Source organism: Rana temporaria, chromosome 1, assembly GCF_905171775.1.
Source record: "Rana temporaria chromosome 1, aRanTem1.1, whole genome shotgun sequence".
NCBI classification, from domain to species: Eukaryota; Metazoa; Chordata; class Amphibia; order Anura; family Ranidae; genus Rana; species Rana temporaria.
Genome location: NC_053489.1, coordinates 364,736,162 through 364,753,675, shown reverse-complemented (window position 1 = coordinate 364,753,675; position 17,514 = coordinate 364,736,162). Strand labels below are relative to the sequence as shown.

General features: G+C 41.7%; 1 protein-coding gene across 4 annotated transcripts in view; it reads right to left on the bottom strand.

Annotated features, from left to right (window-relative positions):
- Positions 1-17,514, bottom strand: part of ARID3A (AT-rich interaction domain 3A) — a 102,035-nt gene that overhangs the window by 76,373 nt on the left and 8,148 nt on the right. For all 4 annotated transcript variants that reach the window (XM_040322175.1, XM_040322172.1, XM_040322183.1 and 1 more), the window contains exons 2-3: positions 12,597-13,191; positions 7,506-7,749 (exon numbers count right to left, since the gene is read on the bottom strand). In XM_040322175.1, coding sequence (XP_040178109.1) covers positions 7,506-7,749; positions 12,597-12,958 — 606 coding nt within the window. In that variant the 5' untranslated portion in view covers positions 12,959-13,191. The remainder of the gene's footprint in view (positions 1-7,505; positions 7,750-12,596; positions 13,192-17,514) is intronic.

Genomic DNA, 17,514 nt, shown 5'->3' with positions numbered 1-17,514 from the left:
GCACAACATGTACTCACTTACATCAAACAGTAGACCTAAATGTTCCAACTAGCATTGATCAAAGTTTAAACAACCTCCCCCATGTCTAACACACACAAAAAGTTTAGCGCATCCTTGCTATGCAAAGGTAAAATACCCACTACGCTACAGGAAGCCAGCTCACAGTCTAAATATAACTTGCAGGAAACATTCTAAATGCCAATTCTCTAGAACCTCCTTTCTTAAATTTAAATATGCTACATTGATCACATTTTCTCCTTAAAACAAAACCTTGCGTTACCGAAAAACAAACAAAAAAATAAAATAAAATCCATCTATCTGAAAGATGCCTATAGACAAAAGAACGGCTGACCATCCATGCATGCTCAGGACAGGTAATAATGAAAATAATTTCTCAGAATATTTCTGACCCATGAAAGACTCATTTACACTTGCAGGAATTTGATAGGTGATAAAGAGGCGTTACGTTGCCTCCTCAAGGCCTGTTTTTTACCCGTAAAGACCTGCACCAACACGCCGCACCACAGCTGCCTGACAGGGATGTTAGTCAGGGGGGCCATAAAAACGCAGCTGAGCCACATGTTTTTACCATCCCAATAGCTTACCTGGGCAGGCACAGAATCTGCATACAGACATTCATTACTCAATCTGACAATCAATAGCCAAATTGTTTGAACAGTCTCCTATGTTAAAGGGGAACATTTTAACTGCTTGCCGACCTTCCGTTATACGGCGGCAGGTCCGCTCTGCTCGGCGAGAGCACGTAGCTATACATCACCTCGCCGAGCAGCCAATAGGGGCGCGCACGGCGCACGTGCCCGATGGTCGCAATTAGGGTTGTCCCGATACCACTTTTTTAGAACCGAGTACAAGTACCGATACTTTTTTTCAAGTAGTCGCCGATACCGAATACCGATACTTTTTTTTAATGTCATGTGACCGTTTTCAAACCACAATACAGACCAAAGATATTTTCTTTAGAATTATGAAGAACTGGTACATCATGGTGTGGAGCTGTTTTTTAGCATACGGTACTGGAAAACTACATGTCATTGAAGGAGTGATCACTGTCAGTGCAGCTCATCGGTGCCAGTGCCCAAAAGTGCAGCTAGCCAGTGCCACCTATCAGTGCAGATCAGTGCCCATTAGTGCATCAGTGCAGGGAGGCAGCTTATTAGTGCATCTCATCAGTGCCACCCAATCAATGCCAGTGCCACCTATCAGTGCCATCCATTTATGAGTGCCATTCAATCAATGCCAGTGCCACCTATCAGTGCCATCCAATGGTGCCATCCAATTTGTGTTCGATGTCACAAAAAAAAAAAAAAAAAGTATTCTATTTTGGTATCGGGAGTATTTGCACGAGTACGAGTACTAGCGCAAATACTCGGTATCGGTACCGATACCGATACTGGTATCGGTATCTGGACAACCCTAGTCGCAATCACCGCCGGGCACCCGCGATCGCTTGTTACAGAGCGAGAACCGGGAGCTGTGTGTGTAAATACACAGCTCCCGGTCCTGTCAGGGTGGAAATTACCTATTGTCTGTTCATACAACGTATGAACAGCGATCAGTCATTTTTCCTAGTCAGTCCACCTCCCCCCCCTCAGTTAGAACACACCCAGGGAACATGATTAACCCCTTCCTCGCCCCCTAGTGTTAACCCCTTCACTGCCAGTGGCATTTTTATAGTAATTAATGCATTTTAATCGCTATAAAAATGGCAATGGTCTCAAAATGTGTCAAAAGTGTCCGCCATAATGTCGCGGTACCGATAAAAAAAAAAAAAAAAAACGCTGATCGCAGCCATTACTAGTAAAAAAATAAAATATTAATAAAAATGCCATAAAACTACCCCCTATTTTGTAAACGCTATAACTTTTGGGCAAACCAAACGCTTATTGTGATTTTTTTTACGAAAAATATGTAGACGAATACGTATTGGCCTAAACTGAGGAAAAAAACGTTTTTTATATATATTTTTGGGGGATATTTATTATAGCAAAAAGTAAAAAATATTCATTTTTTTTCAAAATTGTCGCTCTATTTTTGTTTATAGCGCAAAAACTAAAAACCGCAGAGGTGATCAAATACCACCAAAAGAAAGCTCTATTTGTGGGGGAAAAAGGACGCCAATTTTGTTTAAGAGCCAGGTCGCACAATTGTCAGTTAAAGCGACGTATCGCAAAAAGTGGCCTGGTCTTTGACCAGCAATATGGTCCGGGGGTTAAGTGGTTAATTGCAATAAATCTTCAGTTCTGTTACTGGCAATTACCACGCTGCCAAATTACTGCCAAAAGTCTAAATATTTTCAAATCTGCAGCTTTCATTAAAAAAATAATATCTGGTGATCCTGCCATGGAGGTCCTTGTTCAGGTACATCCCATTATATCTGTAGGTGACAACACACTGTCCTTGTCTCCCACCTGTGCTTCTGCAATGCCAGGCTGTCACACAGGCTTCTACTTTTGATTTCATTCACACCTATGCATGTTGATTGCTTTTTGCATTATTTGTTTTAGGCGAATTTGTTGAGCAAATACAAAAAAAAAAATGCTAATCTTTGTAAAAATGCACTACATGCTGTTTTGGAGCTTCCCCATTTAAGTATTTAAAAAAAAAAAAAAAAAAAAAAAAAAAGGGGGGGGGGGGAATTTCGGCATTTTGTCCCAAAAACAGAGGCACAAAAATGTATTCATGTTCGATAGGAACCCATGTTAAAAATAATGTCTTGCGTTTCTGTAAAAAGCATGAAAAAAACAAAAACAAACACATTGGTGTGAATGGAGCCCAAGACTGTTTCAGCACACATTACATGCAAGCAGAGCCCACTGTTGTCATCAGGGAACCCGCCCCTTGGAAATTTCATGCTGGACTGCATGTCAACCGGCAATGCCAGCACAGATATCCAAACAAAGAATAATAAACTCTCAAACGATTTACTAACGGCTAAAACCAAGGGACACTATTCTGTGCTCCTACTACTAGACCTCTGCTGCCTTTGACATAGTGGACCACCCCATCCACAAAAAACTGCACTCCTTTGGTCTTTGTGACTGTACTGAATGAGCTGGTTCTCATCCACTGCAACCTCAATGTCCCTTACATTTCTAGCCCCTCTTTTCTCTGTTGGGGGTCCCCCAAGGTTCTGTTCTTGGACCTCTCCTATTCTCAATCTACACTTCCTCCCTGGGTCAGCTCATAGTCTCCCATGGCTTTCAATGCCATTTCTACATTGATGACACCCAAATCTATCTCTATGCCCCTCAGCTCACTCCCATCAGTCTCCTCACACATCACTAATTTACTAACAGACATATCAGCCTGGATGTCACACCACTTCCTCAAACTCAATCTATCCAAAACCAAGCTCAGAATTTCTCCTCACCCACGTGCCCCTTCCCCCGATATGTCAAAATCAACAGCTTATCAACCCACCCCTGCACGGGTTGAAATCGAGCAGTAAAAATATGTGAACGAACCTAAAATACCAGCACTGTATGGACGCTTTCTTCCTGATGCAAAATGATCCCACTGGAATGATGCAGGAATCATTGGCCCTGCCATGCTGTTAGGCTAGTCGGATCAATCGCAGGTTCAGGTAACTGAAAATCCCAGTCCAGTTTTAGTGTTAAAGCAGTGACATGAGTCCTATAATAATAAAATGACTAATATACAGAAAATGCAAAGCTAAAATGAGCACAACACACAGGGCATTATAACATCTAATCATTTAAAATATTGTCCAGGAATAAAAAGGAAAATCTGATTAGAGGCGATGAGTCAGCAAAGACAGTTCTTATTTCAGACAAACTGATTAGTCCCACAGATGGCATTTCCTGTCCAGCACAAAATGACACACATTTAACAGGGTAACTACTACAGTTCTCACTTGAGCAGCGACAGGGCAGAGCTCTGACATCTATTTGCAGAAAAGTCAACAATTATGTATTTTCAGAACGATTTAACAATATGCAGAGTAAAACTGTTCATTTAACCTGATGAATACAGATTATGGCTTCATAAATTTTATATATATATATATACACACACACACACACACACACACACACACACACACACACACTGGGCTTGTACTCGAACGGATCTCAGAATAGCATTCATGCAGACCTGTCATACTAGTCTCATTGAAAAGCCCACTGCAAGTATCTATACAAAAAAGACTTTCTTCTGTCATTCATAAACAAACCCACCTACAGTTTACCCCTTCTGTGCCCACCCAGCACACAGTCACACCCTAACTCCCTCCCAGCATGTCTCCCTCCCCCATTACAGGAAGTGAGAGAGAAAAACCCACACAGAGAAGCATTATCAGGGGAGGAGAGGGGAAGCAGAGTAATATAAACAAGGATCTAGTCACGCAATACCTTGCTGCGAGACAGAATGACAATGTAACAACATACAGTTACAATTCAAGACAAAAATGACACAATGTTAACAGCTGAACTACTGGTCTGCTTTATTAAACATCAAGGATAGATACGTGTTTAAAGCAATAGTGTTATAGATGCAGGTAAAAATAAATAAATAAAAAAAAGCTAGACTTGTACAAGCAATGAGCTCTCAGTATAAGCTATCCATAGGACTGTCCTATACTGTATGCACAGGGCGATTTCCGTGCACTCAAGCACTGCACACAAAACACATTGATGGGAAAAGCGCAGATTTAAAGTGGTTGGAAACCCTCTGAGAACTTTCACCTACAGGTAAGAGATTAGGGCTTACCTGTAGGTGCTTGCAATATCTCCTAGACCTACACGGTTTTGGCGATATTTGCAATAAATAATGCACTGGTGTCTACGGTTGACAACGGCACACCAAGTGTGACATTGCTGAAGGGCATCATGCCGTAAGTGTCGGCTCCCGCGTGACGTCATCGCTGCTCTGGCCAGTCACAGCACCGAAGCAGCGATACCCGGAAGGCAGAGGGTGAAAAATGGACGCTTCGTGGAGGTGAGGAAATCGGTGACATCGCAGGCTTCGGTTTCAGGTAAGTGACACATAATGGGTTACTATGCCATGCATAATAGCCCATTAAGCTTTACCTTTGCAGGGAAAGAAAGGAAGTAAACCATCAGGGTTTACTTCCTTTAACTTTTCCCTCTATGGATTACTGAAAACAACTTCACTTTGTCTACTCAATTACATTTTTTTTTCAATGGGCACCCACAGCCAGTTCCAGTCCGAACCTTCATACACATTAAATGAAAAACATAATATTTATTGGGTTGATTCCTTTGCTATACAAAGCATCAGAAATACAGACGCATTCTCTTCCTCCAGTATTTCAACCAAATTGTACAAATTTATTCAGTGGAAAACTAGGGGGATGAGAGTGCCCACTGGAAGAACATTACTGGAAAAGGGTAGCAAGTGCCTACCAACATTTTTTGATGTCCATGTAAAATAGGATCATCAGTAGTAATAAGTACTGGATGACATTTTTTAGACATCCTATTATTGTCCTGATGCAGAACCTCAACATACATTTTCTGTTGAATTTTAAAAGTTTGTTTGTCTAAACAGTCATTTGTAAAAGTTATTTTTGAGATGAAGATTACCAGAAAAATCAATCTGCAGAGTTTAACTGTCCACACACATTTTCTGCCAAACAATTCTCCAGTCCACTTTCAGGCACCAATGAGAATATCCGTACTGAATATACACTATATTACCAAAAGTATTGGGAATGCCCTGCCTTTACACGCACACCAACTGTAATGACGTCTCAGTCTGTAGGGTTCAATATTAAGTTGGCCCACCCTTTGCAGCTATAACAGCTTCAACTCTTCTGGGAAGGCTGTCCACCAGTGTTAATTTTGGCAGCAGATTTAGTTTGTCTTGGAACTAAAATTACATTTTAGTTTTAGTCCCATTTTAGTCTTTTGCAATTGTTTCAGTAGACTAAATCTCCAGCATATTTTAGTTGACTAAAACTCATTTTAGTAGTCTAAAATCTAATGGGTGTAATTAAATTGTAATGCATTAGTTAACATTTCTCTACAATTTCCAAGCTCATTATATACTGCTGGAGAGAAAAATCTAATATGATATTACTTATGGAATTGTGGTATGAACATGCACTACAGACCAGTGCTAATTTTGAAGTCAAATTTAAATTTAGTTTTAGTCTTTTGACTAAAATGGCATTTAAATTTTAGTCATCCCAATTGTCTTAGTTTTAGTCGACTAAAATAGTATTCATTCAGTCGGCTAAAATGTTTTAGTCGACAAAATGAACACTGCTGTCCACAAGGCTTAGGAGTGCGTTTATGGGATTGTTTGACCATTCTTTCAGAAGTGCATTTGTGAGGTCAGGTACTAATGTTGGACAAGAAGGCCTGGCTAGCAATCTCTACTCCAATTCATCCCAAAGGGGTTCTATCCGGTTGAGGTCAGAACTCTGGGCAGGCCAGTCAAGTTCATCCAAGATCAATAAAGACTCATTTATCCATGTCCTTATTGATCTTGCTTTGTGCATTGGTCCAAATCATTTGGTGGTGGGGGGGGGGGATTATTGTGTGGGCTTGTTTTTCAGGGGTTGGGTTGGCCCCTTAGTTCCAGTGAAGGGAAATCTTAAAGTGTCAGCATATCAAGACGTTTTGGACAATTTCATGGTTCCAACTTTGTGGGAACAGTTTGGGGATGGCCTCTTCTTGTTCCAACAGTGCACAAAGCAATGTCCATAAAGACACACTTCTAAACCTTGTGGACAGCCTTCCCAGAAGAGCTGAAGCTAGTATAGCTGCAAAGGATGGGCCAACTCAATATTCAACCCTACGGACAAAGACTGGGATGCTATTAAAGTTCATGTAAAGCAAGTGTCCCAATACTTTTGACAATATAGCAGTGTATACTGATCTTTCCTACCAAAGAATGTCAGGCCAAGGAGACGGCCACAAGTCTGGACAGCACTCTATGAATGTAAACAGACTCATCAATAAACAGCTCCTCTCTTTAACCAACCACAGTCTAAGAATGCCCACAGACACAAGAGACTACTCAGATAAGCAGGCATGGCCCTGTCTTCTGCTGGAATTTTGGTCTAGGATTGTACACAGACACAAATTCTGATCTGGACTAACCATGCATGCAGATATCAGAGAAGAGAAAGGCAAGAGAAGAGTGGCTGACTACAGACCCATCACACAGTGTTTTAGGCAACTTTAGCTACCTGCAATTATGTGTTTGTGCAGTGTGGCATGCATGCTGCCTTGTGCACTGACCTGTATGCTGCTTACAAGTAGAAATGCAGTAAACACAGCACTCATGCTGCACTGTTTAAGGACATGTCTGTAGACAGCAATTTTAAAAGGAAAAGTACAGCTACCCTTTAAGAGAAAAAGCATCTAAATCCATAAACTATTCAACAAAACCAACACAACACACACCACAAATTGCTATTTCAACTATATCAAACCTTTGGCAAAGTTTGATCAATATGCGTGGTTTATTTTACAAAAAAATATTAAGTCACCAACCTGCTTGAACTGCTCTTCGTATGTCCAGTCCCCATGGTCTTGAATTTGAGGGTGTGCGTTATGTGGGAGACCTGGACGATCTGCTCCCATTGATGGGCGCTGTGCTGGCAAGGCTTGTTGGGCAGGGTGTTTTGGGGGAAGAGCTATATCTTTAGATCTGCCAGCCTCACCTACATCTACACAATCTTCCATGTCTTCATAGTCTTCCTCATCCTCAAAATCATCCTCATCCCATTTCCCCTTCCTAAAAGGAAGAAAAAAAAAAAAAAAAAAGTTATAATAATGAAATTTTGATTACAGTGTTACTAAACCCAGGACCCTGCAGTCACTATATCTGGTCTCCCACAGTACATATAAACTGATAAATACCTTTTCTCAGCAGTGTATAGCAGCTTGTGGGAGGAGTTTTAATTCTCCTCTGAGGCTGGATCAACCTCCACTCTCTGCCTGGACAGTGCTGATGGGGGAATAAATAAACACCACAAACCTCTCTAGCCATACACAGCAAAACGAGCATGTGCAGAGTGTGCCCCCAAGGCTCTATTCTATCAGGAGATGGATTGGGGACGGTGGAAGAAGGGGAGGATCAGAGAAGACAGGATCAGACAGCCTTTTTACACAATGTGCAGGATTAACCCCCACAGCGAGTATAACAAGCATGCTTTACTGTCGTAGGTTTAGTATCACTTTAAATAAAAAAAAATGCATGTTTGCAGAACCAACATTATAATTACCAAAAACAAAAAAAAGGTAGTGGATTTTCAACAGCTAAAAGAACTGATAAGATTGCAGGGCGGCTTCTTGAGACACTGCAAAACACAAAACAAACAACTAAAGTCTAGCTACTTTTAATCTTATAGCATCATGGTCTGTAATTATTGCTGAAGTTACATAAGAGCAATAACATGACATTGATCTAGTAGGGGAAGAAAAATCCATGCGTACACAGTAACTTGGCACAAACTGTGTGAACAGAGAGCTGCAACTTCAAAAACTTCCTATCTGTCTGAGGTTTTTAACCGCCTTTGACCAGCTGCCAACATTCTCAGGCTTGCTGGCAGCTTCTGGCACGCACTGCTTCACCAGGTCACATACAGTGCATCAAGCATTACCACACCGCTACTTAACGGTTCAGCACATTGGACACCAGTGAAGATATTTTTGATACAAATATACGTAATGATTTAAATAACTATGCATTTGCCAAGTCATTATACATGCAGACATAATAGTCATTACATGTAGACCCATTTATGTAAAAGCCAGGTTAGGGGCCCAACAAGGCAGCTAGGAGTTTGACATTCTTGCTTAGCAGAGGTCCCAACTAAAACACAGTAACGTAGTGTTATATTTTGTGTGGAAAACCTTTAGGTACCCCCCCCTCCATTTCCTCTCAACATACAAAATGCTGTGAAAAGCATTATATTTGTTCGTTAATTGGCTCTGACCCAAAACTGGCTTTATGGTGTGTGTTCATTTGTATGACTGTGGCTAGTTTATCAGATTGTAAACAAGTTCCTGGAAAGAACATGAGTGTTTTCATTTTCTCTATCAAGTTCTTAGGAAATAGCATCAGCACCATATAAAAGAGAAAAACAAAAAATTGTGTTGAACAAACAACATGATATGGTGAACTGCCTTAAAATGATCTTGGCATAGGGTCAAATATGCAAAAGAACTTGTAAAAGAAACATCTTTAAATGTTACCTGTCCGCTGGCTGAAATGTTGCCATGTATAGCACAGCTCCTGGCCTCATGTTGGGTACACACAGACTGAATATCGGCCAAAATCAGCCTTTAGACTTTCAGCATGTGTGTACAGCTGCTTGTGTGACAGAAGCCAATCTCACAACTGGCTTCTGTCACACAGGTATGCTTGAAAACCAGCAGCCAAACAGTGCTTGCAGCCAATGCTATACCAACATTGCTTGTGTTAGTACAGTAATATGAAAAAAACATTTGAGTGTTGCACTTGCACTCAAAAAACATTTGAGTGCAAGAGGCTTCAGTCAAATAGAAGCCCCACATTGGCTGCTGTGATTCTTTGTGCTTAGCTTTAGTCACTACAGGACACAACACTGATTTAGGGGATCAGCAGAATAAACCACAGTGGGTAGCAGGGGATAGGCTATGCTACATACTCATAAATGTAAAAAAGCATCAGTGCTGGGAGCTTTGCCACACAGCAAAGTATAAAAAAAAATTATTAAGGTTAGTTCTTTTGGCATGGTCACTTAAAATAATAAGAAGCAGAAGCTAAAACATAAGTCTTGTTAAAAAAGGGGTCCAGCCAGCTTTTATAGCCCCTATGTTATCTGCCTCCTGCTCAGGGACACAAGTTAGCCACTACTTCTGGATCATGTGACTGAACCAGGGCACATGAACTACTTAAGGTCTGCCCTTTTGCAGTTTTACTGCTACAGGGCAGCACTTCTGCACCAGATCATATATATATATATATATATATATATATATATATATATATATATATATATATATATAACACATACATACATACACACACACACACGCGATCAGGTTCTTCCAGGTTAGGGGGCTTGCATGCACGTCGGCAGCAGCATGCTCCCGCTGAATTTACACATAGTGGGAGCCAAACAGCAGGTACCACGAACCAGGGTGGATATAAATCAATGATTTCAAATCAGATTTTTACTAGGGATTTAAAATCGACTTGATTTAAATCAAATGTCCTGCCGATCATCGAGCAGAGAGGCAGAATGGTGGTCTGCCTATGTAAACAAGGCAGATCGCTGTTCTGACATGAGGGAGGGCATGAATCCTGTGTCTCTGCAAAGCAGGGACTAGGATCCAGGTCTTTCCCTAGTAAACACATCTCCCACAGTGTAGTAAAAACACTGGTTAGGCAGAGAGTTAAAGGGGTTGTAAAGGTACAATTTTTTTCCCTAAATAGCTTCCTTTACCTTAGTGCAGTGCTCCTTCACTTACCTCATCCTTCCATTTTGCTTTTAAATGTCCTTATTTCTTCTGAGAAATCCTCACTTCCTGTTCTTCTGTCTGTAACTACACACAGTAATGGGAGGCTTTCTCCCTGGTGTGGAGTGTCGTGCTCGCCCCCTCCCTTGGACTACAGGAGAGTCAGGACGCCCACTAACACACAGCTCTTTTCTCTTTCTGCAACGTAGAGAGCGTCCTGACTCTCCTGTAGTCCAAGAGAGGGGACGAGCACGACACTCCACACCAGGGAGAAAGCCTCCCATTACTGTGTGGAGTTACAGACAGAAGAACAGGAAGTGAGGATTTCTCAGAAGAAATAAGGACATTTAAAAGCAAAATCGAAGGATGAGGTAAGTGAAGGAGGACTGCACTAAGGTAAAGGAAGTTATTTAGGAAAAATAAAATAAAAATTGTACCTTTACAACCCCTTTGATCGCCCCTGATCTTAATTCCTTCCCAGTCAGTGTAATTTCTTACAGTGAATATTTTTTAGCCCAGTCGGTGTCAGTAGTACAGCAACAGTGGCTTTCACACTGGAGCAATGCGCTGGCAGGACAAAAAAAAAAAAGTCCTGCTAGCCGCATCTTTCGAGCGGGGCATATACCGCCCCTGCACATTGAAATCAATGGGACACCGCGGCTATACCGCCGGCAATGCACCTATGCAGATGCGCATTTAATCCTTTCTCGGCCGAATAGCTCTGCGAAATTAGTGGTAAAGCGCCGCTAAAAATAACGCCGCTTTACCGCCACCGCACCTCTAGCCCCAGTGTAAAAGGGGCCTTAGTGTCACTGGTCCCAAAAAAGCATCAGTATGTGCGCCGCATTATTGCAGTCCTGCTATAAGCCGCTGATTTCTGGCAAGTTACCATTAAAATAAACATATCCCTAAGACCCCTTTCACACTGGGGCAGTTTGCAGGTGCTATTGTGCTAAAAATAGTGCCTGCAAACCAACCTGAAACAGCGGCTGTTGGCTTTCACGCTGGAGCGGTGCGCCAGCAGGACGGAAAAAGGGAAGAAAAGACAATAACTTTATTTGGGTACAGTGTTGCATGACCACGCAATTGTCATTTAAAGTAATGCAGGGCCGCATCGCAAAAAATAGCCTGGTTCAAGTGGAAAGGGAATTTACACTGCCCACCATTTTGAACTATATGGGTGAATCGAAAAGTCAGTCCAAAGTCAGTTATGGCTGCAAGATCTACCAAGCTGAGACTGGTAGGTCATATGAGGTTTTAAAATTTTAGAGCCTATAAGATTCTAAAATTAATCTAAACTGCCAAGCAAAAAAGGAGGAGGTTGCTCTACATAATGCACTGGGAATATTTTTTTTTTACATATTAGATAAACAGACTGGGAAATAACACAATCATTCTGCAACATAAAGAAGAGCTGTAAGTAGGCCCCATTGCTTTGCCAAAGGTTTCAATCATCAGGTTTCCAGGTTGTTCTAAAGTGTGTGTAAAGGCAAAACTTTTTATTTCTGGATAAAGTATGGAAGGGCTAAACCCTCTGCCATTATTTATCTGAATAACCATGCAGGAGATGGTCACCATGTTTTAGTTGTCATCTGAGAAAGAGGTGAGGGGAAATATTGGTGAGGGGACACCTGTTCTGGTAACAACTGTGTAAAAGAATTCTATTCAGTTCAGATAGATTTCCTCCCAGTTCCTGCGTCTCTTGGACAGAAAGAGAAAGGAAATCTCCCCAACAGGTCACAGGCAGCAAAAAGTGTTATTAATTCAAAATTAAAAAGTTTTTTTCTTCACACACCTTTTACACTATGCTTCTTATTCTAATAAGCAAGAATACTGACCATTTTTGGAAAAAGTAAAAGAAGTATTCAAAGTACAATAGAAAGGATACAAGGCAAGCCGAGACATTTAAAAAAAAGGTACATGGCTTCACAAGCCAATTCCAAATCCCGTATTTATCGGCGTATAAGACGCACCCTAACTTTAAGAGGGAGGTTTCAGGAAAAAAACTTTCCACGGCCCCTTGCGTATAACACACAGGCACAGCTTACCCTTTATTTTCAGGGTAAAAAAATTGAGTGCTATACGCCAATACAGTACTTCAACGGGAAGGTGCAACTCCCTCCATTAAATACTCACAGTTCCTCATCCTCCGATCCCATCCCCTGGTAATGTTCACTTTCACCATCCCTTTCTCGCTCATCCTCAGATGGCATGCTCTCCCCTTCATCCTCCTCTTCGTCATCCTCCTCTTCTGAGGCAGCGGGGCTTGGCTGTTGGCTGAGTCCAGCAGCAGCAGCCCTCATAGCAGCTAATGCTGCAGCCTGTGCTCGCTGTATTTTCAAGGCTTCTGGTTCTGTGTCGTCCATGCCATTTGCAGGATAACCCCCATCAGAGGGAGCACTCACTGAATCTTGTTGCAGCTGCCTTGCCTCCATTTCCTGCTGCAACCGTGCCCGCTGCTGGCGCTGTAGCGTCTCCATCACCGCCTGCAGCTTCATGGCGCGGTGAGGCGGGCGAGGGGGGCCACGTACTGCCTCCTCCACCTTCTGAGGAAATGGAAACTTGCCAACGGAGACCTGTGGGGTTCAGCACTCCAATATTCCAAGCGGGCAGGCAGAAGGGAGGACTCAGCTTGGGTAGACTGACGCTCTCCTCATGCTTTAGTATCTGCTCTCCTTCCAACAACTGCCAGAAAGGAGGTCCTACTTTAAAAATGGCCAATTCCAGTACCCTGCAAAAGACAAAATAAAAAATTGTTAGAAACAGATTGCCACAAACTAAACAAAAAACAGCTCAATGCTAATGGAAAACAACCCAGCATGATATAAATATGGAAGCTGAAATTGCTGAATCGTTTTTCAGGGTGTAAAAACATTTCATATGCACATGCCTGCAATAGATCAGTGACTCACTAGCCAATAATAGGAAATGTACAAATGACGGGCCTGAAGCCTGCAACTTTAGAGAGTGCTATTAAAAACAAAAAGGTATTATATTGCAGCTTATCAATCATTAGATGTGGTGGCTGCATTAGATTTTTGTGTGTGTGTGTAAAAAAGGGGGGGGGGGTGTTTGTTTATTTAAATGTGCTTTACAGCTAACAAATGGAAGCTAAACTCCAGCTGACACCTTATAAGCAATTACAGCAACCTTTTTTCTTTTGGCATAAGGCCCCTTTCACACGGGGCGGATCAGTAATGATCTTCCTCTGTATGCTCCGTAAGCTCAGCGGATGACAGGGTGGTCCCCGCACACTGTGCTGGGATCGTCCTGTCTTTTCTCCGCTATAGGGGGGAAAATCGGATGAACAGGGACCGTATGTCCGTAATCATCCGATCCGCTCTGCAGACGGAAGAAAAAAATAGGGTTTTCTTCCGTCTGCAAAATCGGATCTTTGCCGAGGCGGACAATTAGGGTGTTCATCCGCAATCACATAGGGACCAATGTATGGATAAATACGGTCCACATGTGTGAAAGGGGCCTAAGGCTTACATAAGTAACAGCTGATCATTGTAGGCACCCCTGTCAATGTTAAATGATCTCATCTCTGTAAACAATCTGCAAGAGAGTTTGTTCTTTTAAAAAACAGAATGGGCCACAGAGACACCTTTGGATATCAGTATTATTAGTCTGGTGGAGGGGGAGTTAGATGTACTAGCGAATTTAGATACACTAACAAATTGAAGCCAAACTCCATCCAACATTGCAGTTACAGCATCAAGTTTTTTCTCTTTTGAGATAAAGGTTTTACATAAATAAATAAAACAAAATTAAAACTCTGAAAAAAGCATGTTTCAAAGTCTTCTCTATAACATGCATCACCCTTTAACATTTCTTTGTTGATCTATGAACAAAAACTGATCATTGATGGCAGTCTCAGCGAGCCCCCCGCCTCTCCACAGCTCAGGGCTCCAATGAGGGTGGAGGATCAGAGAGGAGAGATGCCGATTGACAGTCAGCAGCTTTCCTCTCTGGGATCTGAGAGAACTGAGCCATTGGCGGTGTTTGGTGGCTCAGTTCTCAGTGCAGAGACAGCGGTGGACAGCTGCAGCATTGGTCCCATGCTGCATTGACATAGGCAAGTATGAATCAAAAAAATAAAACACATACTTCTCTTTAAATTTCAAGCCAGCAACACCATTATTTCTTTTCTGAAAAATACTCTTCAAAAGGGGGACCTAATATTTGCATTTAACCAATCTTCTATTAAGCCTGGTGTCTAGTTTTGCCTTGTTTTAGTGTGCCTGTTCACCTTGGTGTATTCATACTACTTTTGTTACATTCTCAGTAGGGTAACAATCCAAGTGTTGATCCCTTCTAATGATTGTAGCAGGTTCACAAGCAGATATTTTAACACCAGAGGTGTAAGGCACCGACTGTAGGTTTCATGTACACATAGCCTACTTTGACCACCAGCCGGGAATTGTGGCAAGTGGTCAAACTGTTCCTATCCTGATTGTGATTCTTCCGAGTTTAGAAGAGGGAGGTTGCAACTCCCCTGACCACAGCAGCTCCTAAACTATGCTAAAAGACTGTTAGCTAGATTCAGGTAGCCGGGCGCATCTTTGAGGCGGCGTAGCGTATCGTATTTACGCTACCGTAAGTCAGAGAGGCAAGTGCTGCATTCACAAAGCACTTGCCTCCTAAGTTACGGCAGCATAGCGTAAATGGGGCCGGCGTAAGCGCGCCTAATTCAAATGAGGATGAGGGGGCGTGTTTTATGTAAATGATTGGTGACCTGACGTGATTGCCATTTTTTACGAACGGCACATGCGCCGTCCGTGTACATATCCCAGTGTGCATTGCTCCAAAGTACGCCGCAAGGACGTATTAGTTTCGACGTGAACGTAAATTACGTCCAGCCGCGTTCACAGACGACTTACGCAAACAACGTAAAAATTTCACATTTCGACGCGGGAACGACGGCCATACTGAACATTGACTAGGCCAGCTATTTGTTCGACTAACTTTACGCCGGAAAAAGCCGTACGTAAACGACGTAAAAAAAATGCGCCGGGCGCACGTACGTATCTGAATCGGCGTATCTAGTCATTTGCATATTCTACGCCGAACTCAACAGAAGCGCCACCTAGCGGCCAGCCTAAATATTGCACCCTAAGATACGACGGCGTAGGAGACTTACGCCGCTCGTATCTTAGCCTAATTTAAGCGTATCTGGTTTCCAGAATACTCTTAAATTTAGGACGGCGTAGACTCAGAGTTACGTCGGCGTATCTACCGATACGCCGGCGTAAAGCTTTCTGAATCTACATGGACACAGAGGCTATCATGGAGTTGAGTTTATTAACTATGGTTAAAAAAATAAAAAACGCCTAAAGTTCCTAAACTCAAGATTAGGAGCTAATGTGTTCATGGAGCCTTACATAGATTAACTTTCAAATACATTTTCAGAGGACCAATCTTTTAAATAGGTCTCTGGCTACACTAGTCAAATACAAAAATAATTCAACAGCAAATAAGTCCAACCAAGAAAAGAAAAATGGAAATAAAATAAAAAATATGGTCAGTGTAACAGATTTAAAGTGGGCCAATCATCAATCACTTTTATATTAAGTACTATGTAAATGTGACACAAGTATTTATGATCTTTACAATGCGTAACATCACTCTCCCTAGCAAATTGCATCTGCCCTTCTAATCGGGAACCCAAAGCCTCTTTGTTTAGGCATCATCCAGGGTCAGTATCTACTTCCTGTAGCGAGATGCTGGCTAAGAGATCACTGGAGCATATAAACCCTGGTGCCTGTGCAGCTCTTGGATGTGCTTACAAATGTCTGACACAGATCTGCCTCCTCTTACCTTGCCACTTGCAACAAAATTAGGCCTCATGCACACAGTTTTTTGAAGATGCTCTGCTTTTTTTTTTTTTTCCCTGCCTCTAAACTCCCCAGCATATTATCCTATGTGTCCATGCACACAAGCGTTTAGTGGCAGGAGAAAAAAAAAAAAAGCCATCTGCCAGTGTTTTCAGGAACAGCCGAGTTTGGAAAAAAATAATGCTTGGCCCTTGTACACGCATCTAAATGCGCCTAAACGTGGTTTAGCGCTTAAGCATTACATTTCGATGGCCAGAATAAATGATTTATTCTGGCCAATGAAATTAATTAACGCCTGTTATCATGCTTAAACCTTTGTTAAAGCATTAAAAACTTTTACAAGCGTCAAATGTTTTTTCTGCAAAGACGTTGCTGGCTCCTAAGAGAGTTAAAAAAAGAATCCCAACCATGGCACTACCTGCCTGGAGTTTGTGTGTTCCCTCACACACACACACACACACCAAAAAAAATGGCTAGTATATATGAATGTGAGTTAGGGACCTTAGATTATAAGATCCATTAGGGCAGGGACTGATGTGAATGTGAGATACATATGTAAGGTGCTGCATAAATTGATGGCGCTTTACAAGTACATGTAATAAATAAGTTCTGTGTGCATGAGGCCCTATAGTGTTCATCTGAACTAATTTAAAAAATAAAATTACATGGAGGCTTTTTCAGCAAATATAAAAAAAAAAAAAGCAGGGATTTTTTTTTAATCCTTCACTTCCTGTCTGGTAAAACTGTTGTGCATTCTTAGTTTTCCCTACGCTATTCAAAACTAGAAAACATGTTTTTGCTGTGACATATACCTTAGGTACAGTAAAACTAATTTGACTAAATGTTAACATCTTGAACTGTACAACACAAGGATGTGAGGTTGTGGAATGTCCCCTACAGTGAAGTTTTGTGAATTGTTATCAATACACTATCCAGCCTGCCTTTTCGCAGCTAACCATACTACAAAAAGGTGAACAATTGGTCAATGTGTAAATAAGAAGACAAAAAAGGTACAGCTGCTCAGGCATCCCAGTTGAAATGTTACACTTACAGGCTAAAAACCCTCACATTAATTGATCAGCGCTTGTTTAAAACAGACAGGGTGACATGTATTTTCAAAAGCAGCAAAATGCATGGAAAAATAAAAATAAAATACCCTGCCTTTAATTATTTTCTTATTTTTACACGATCGAGTTATATTGCAAAACATAATGAAA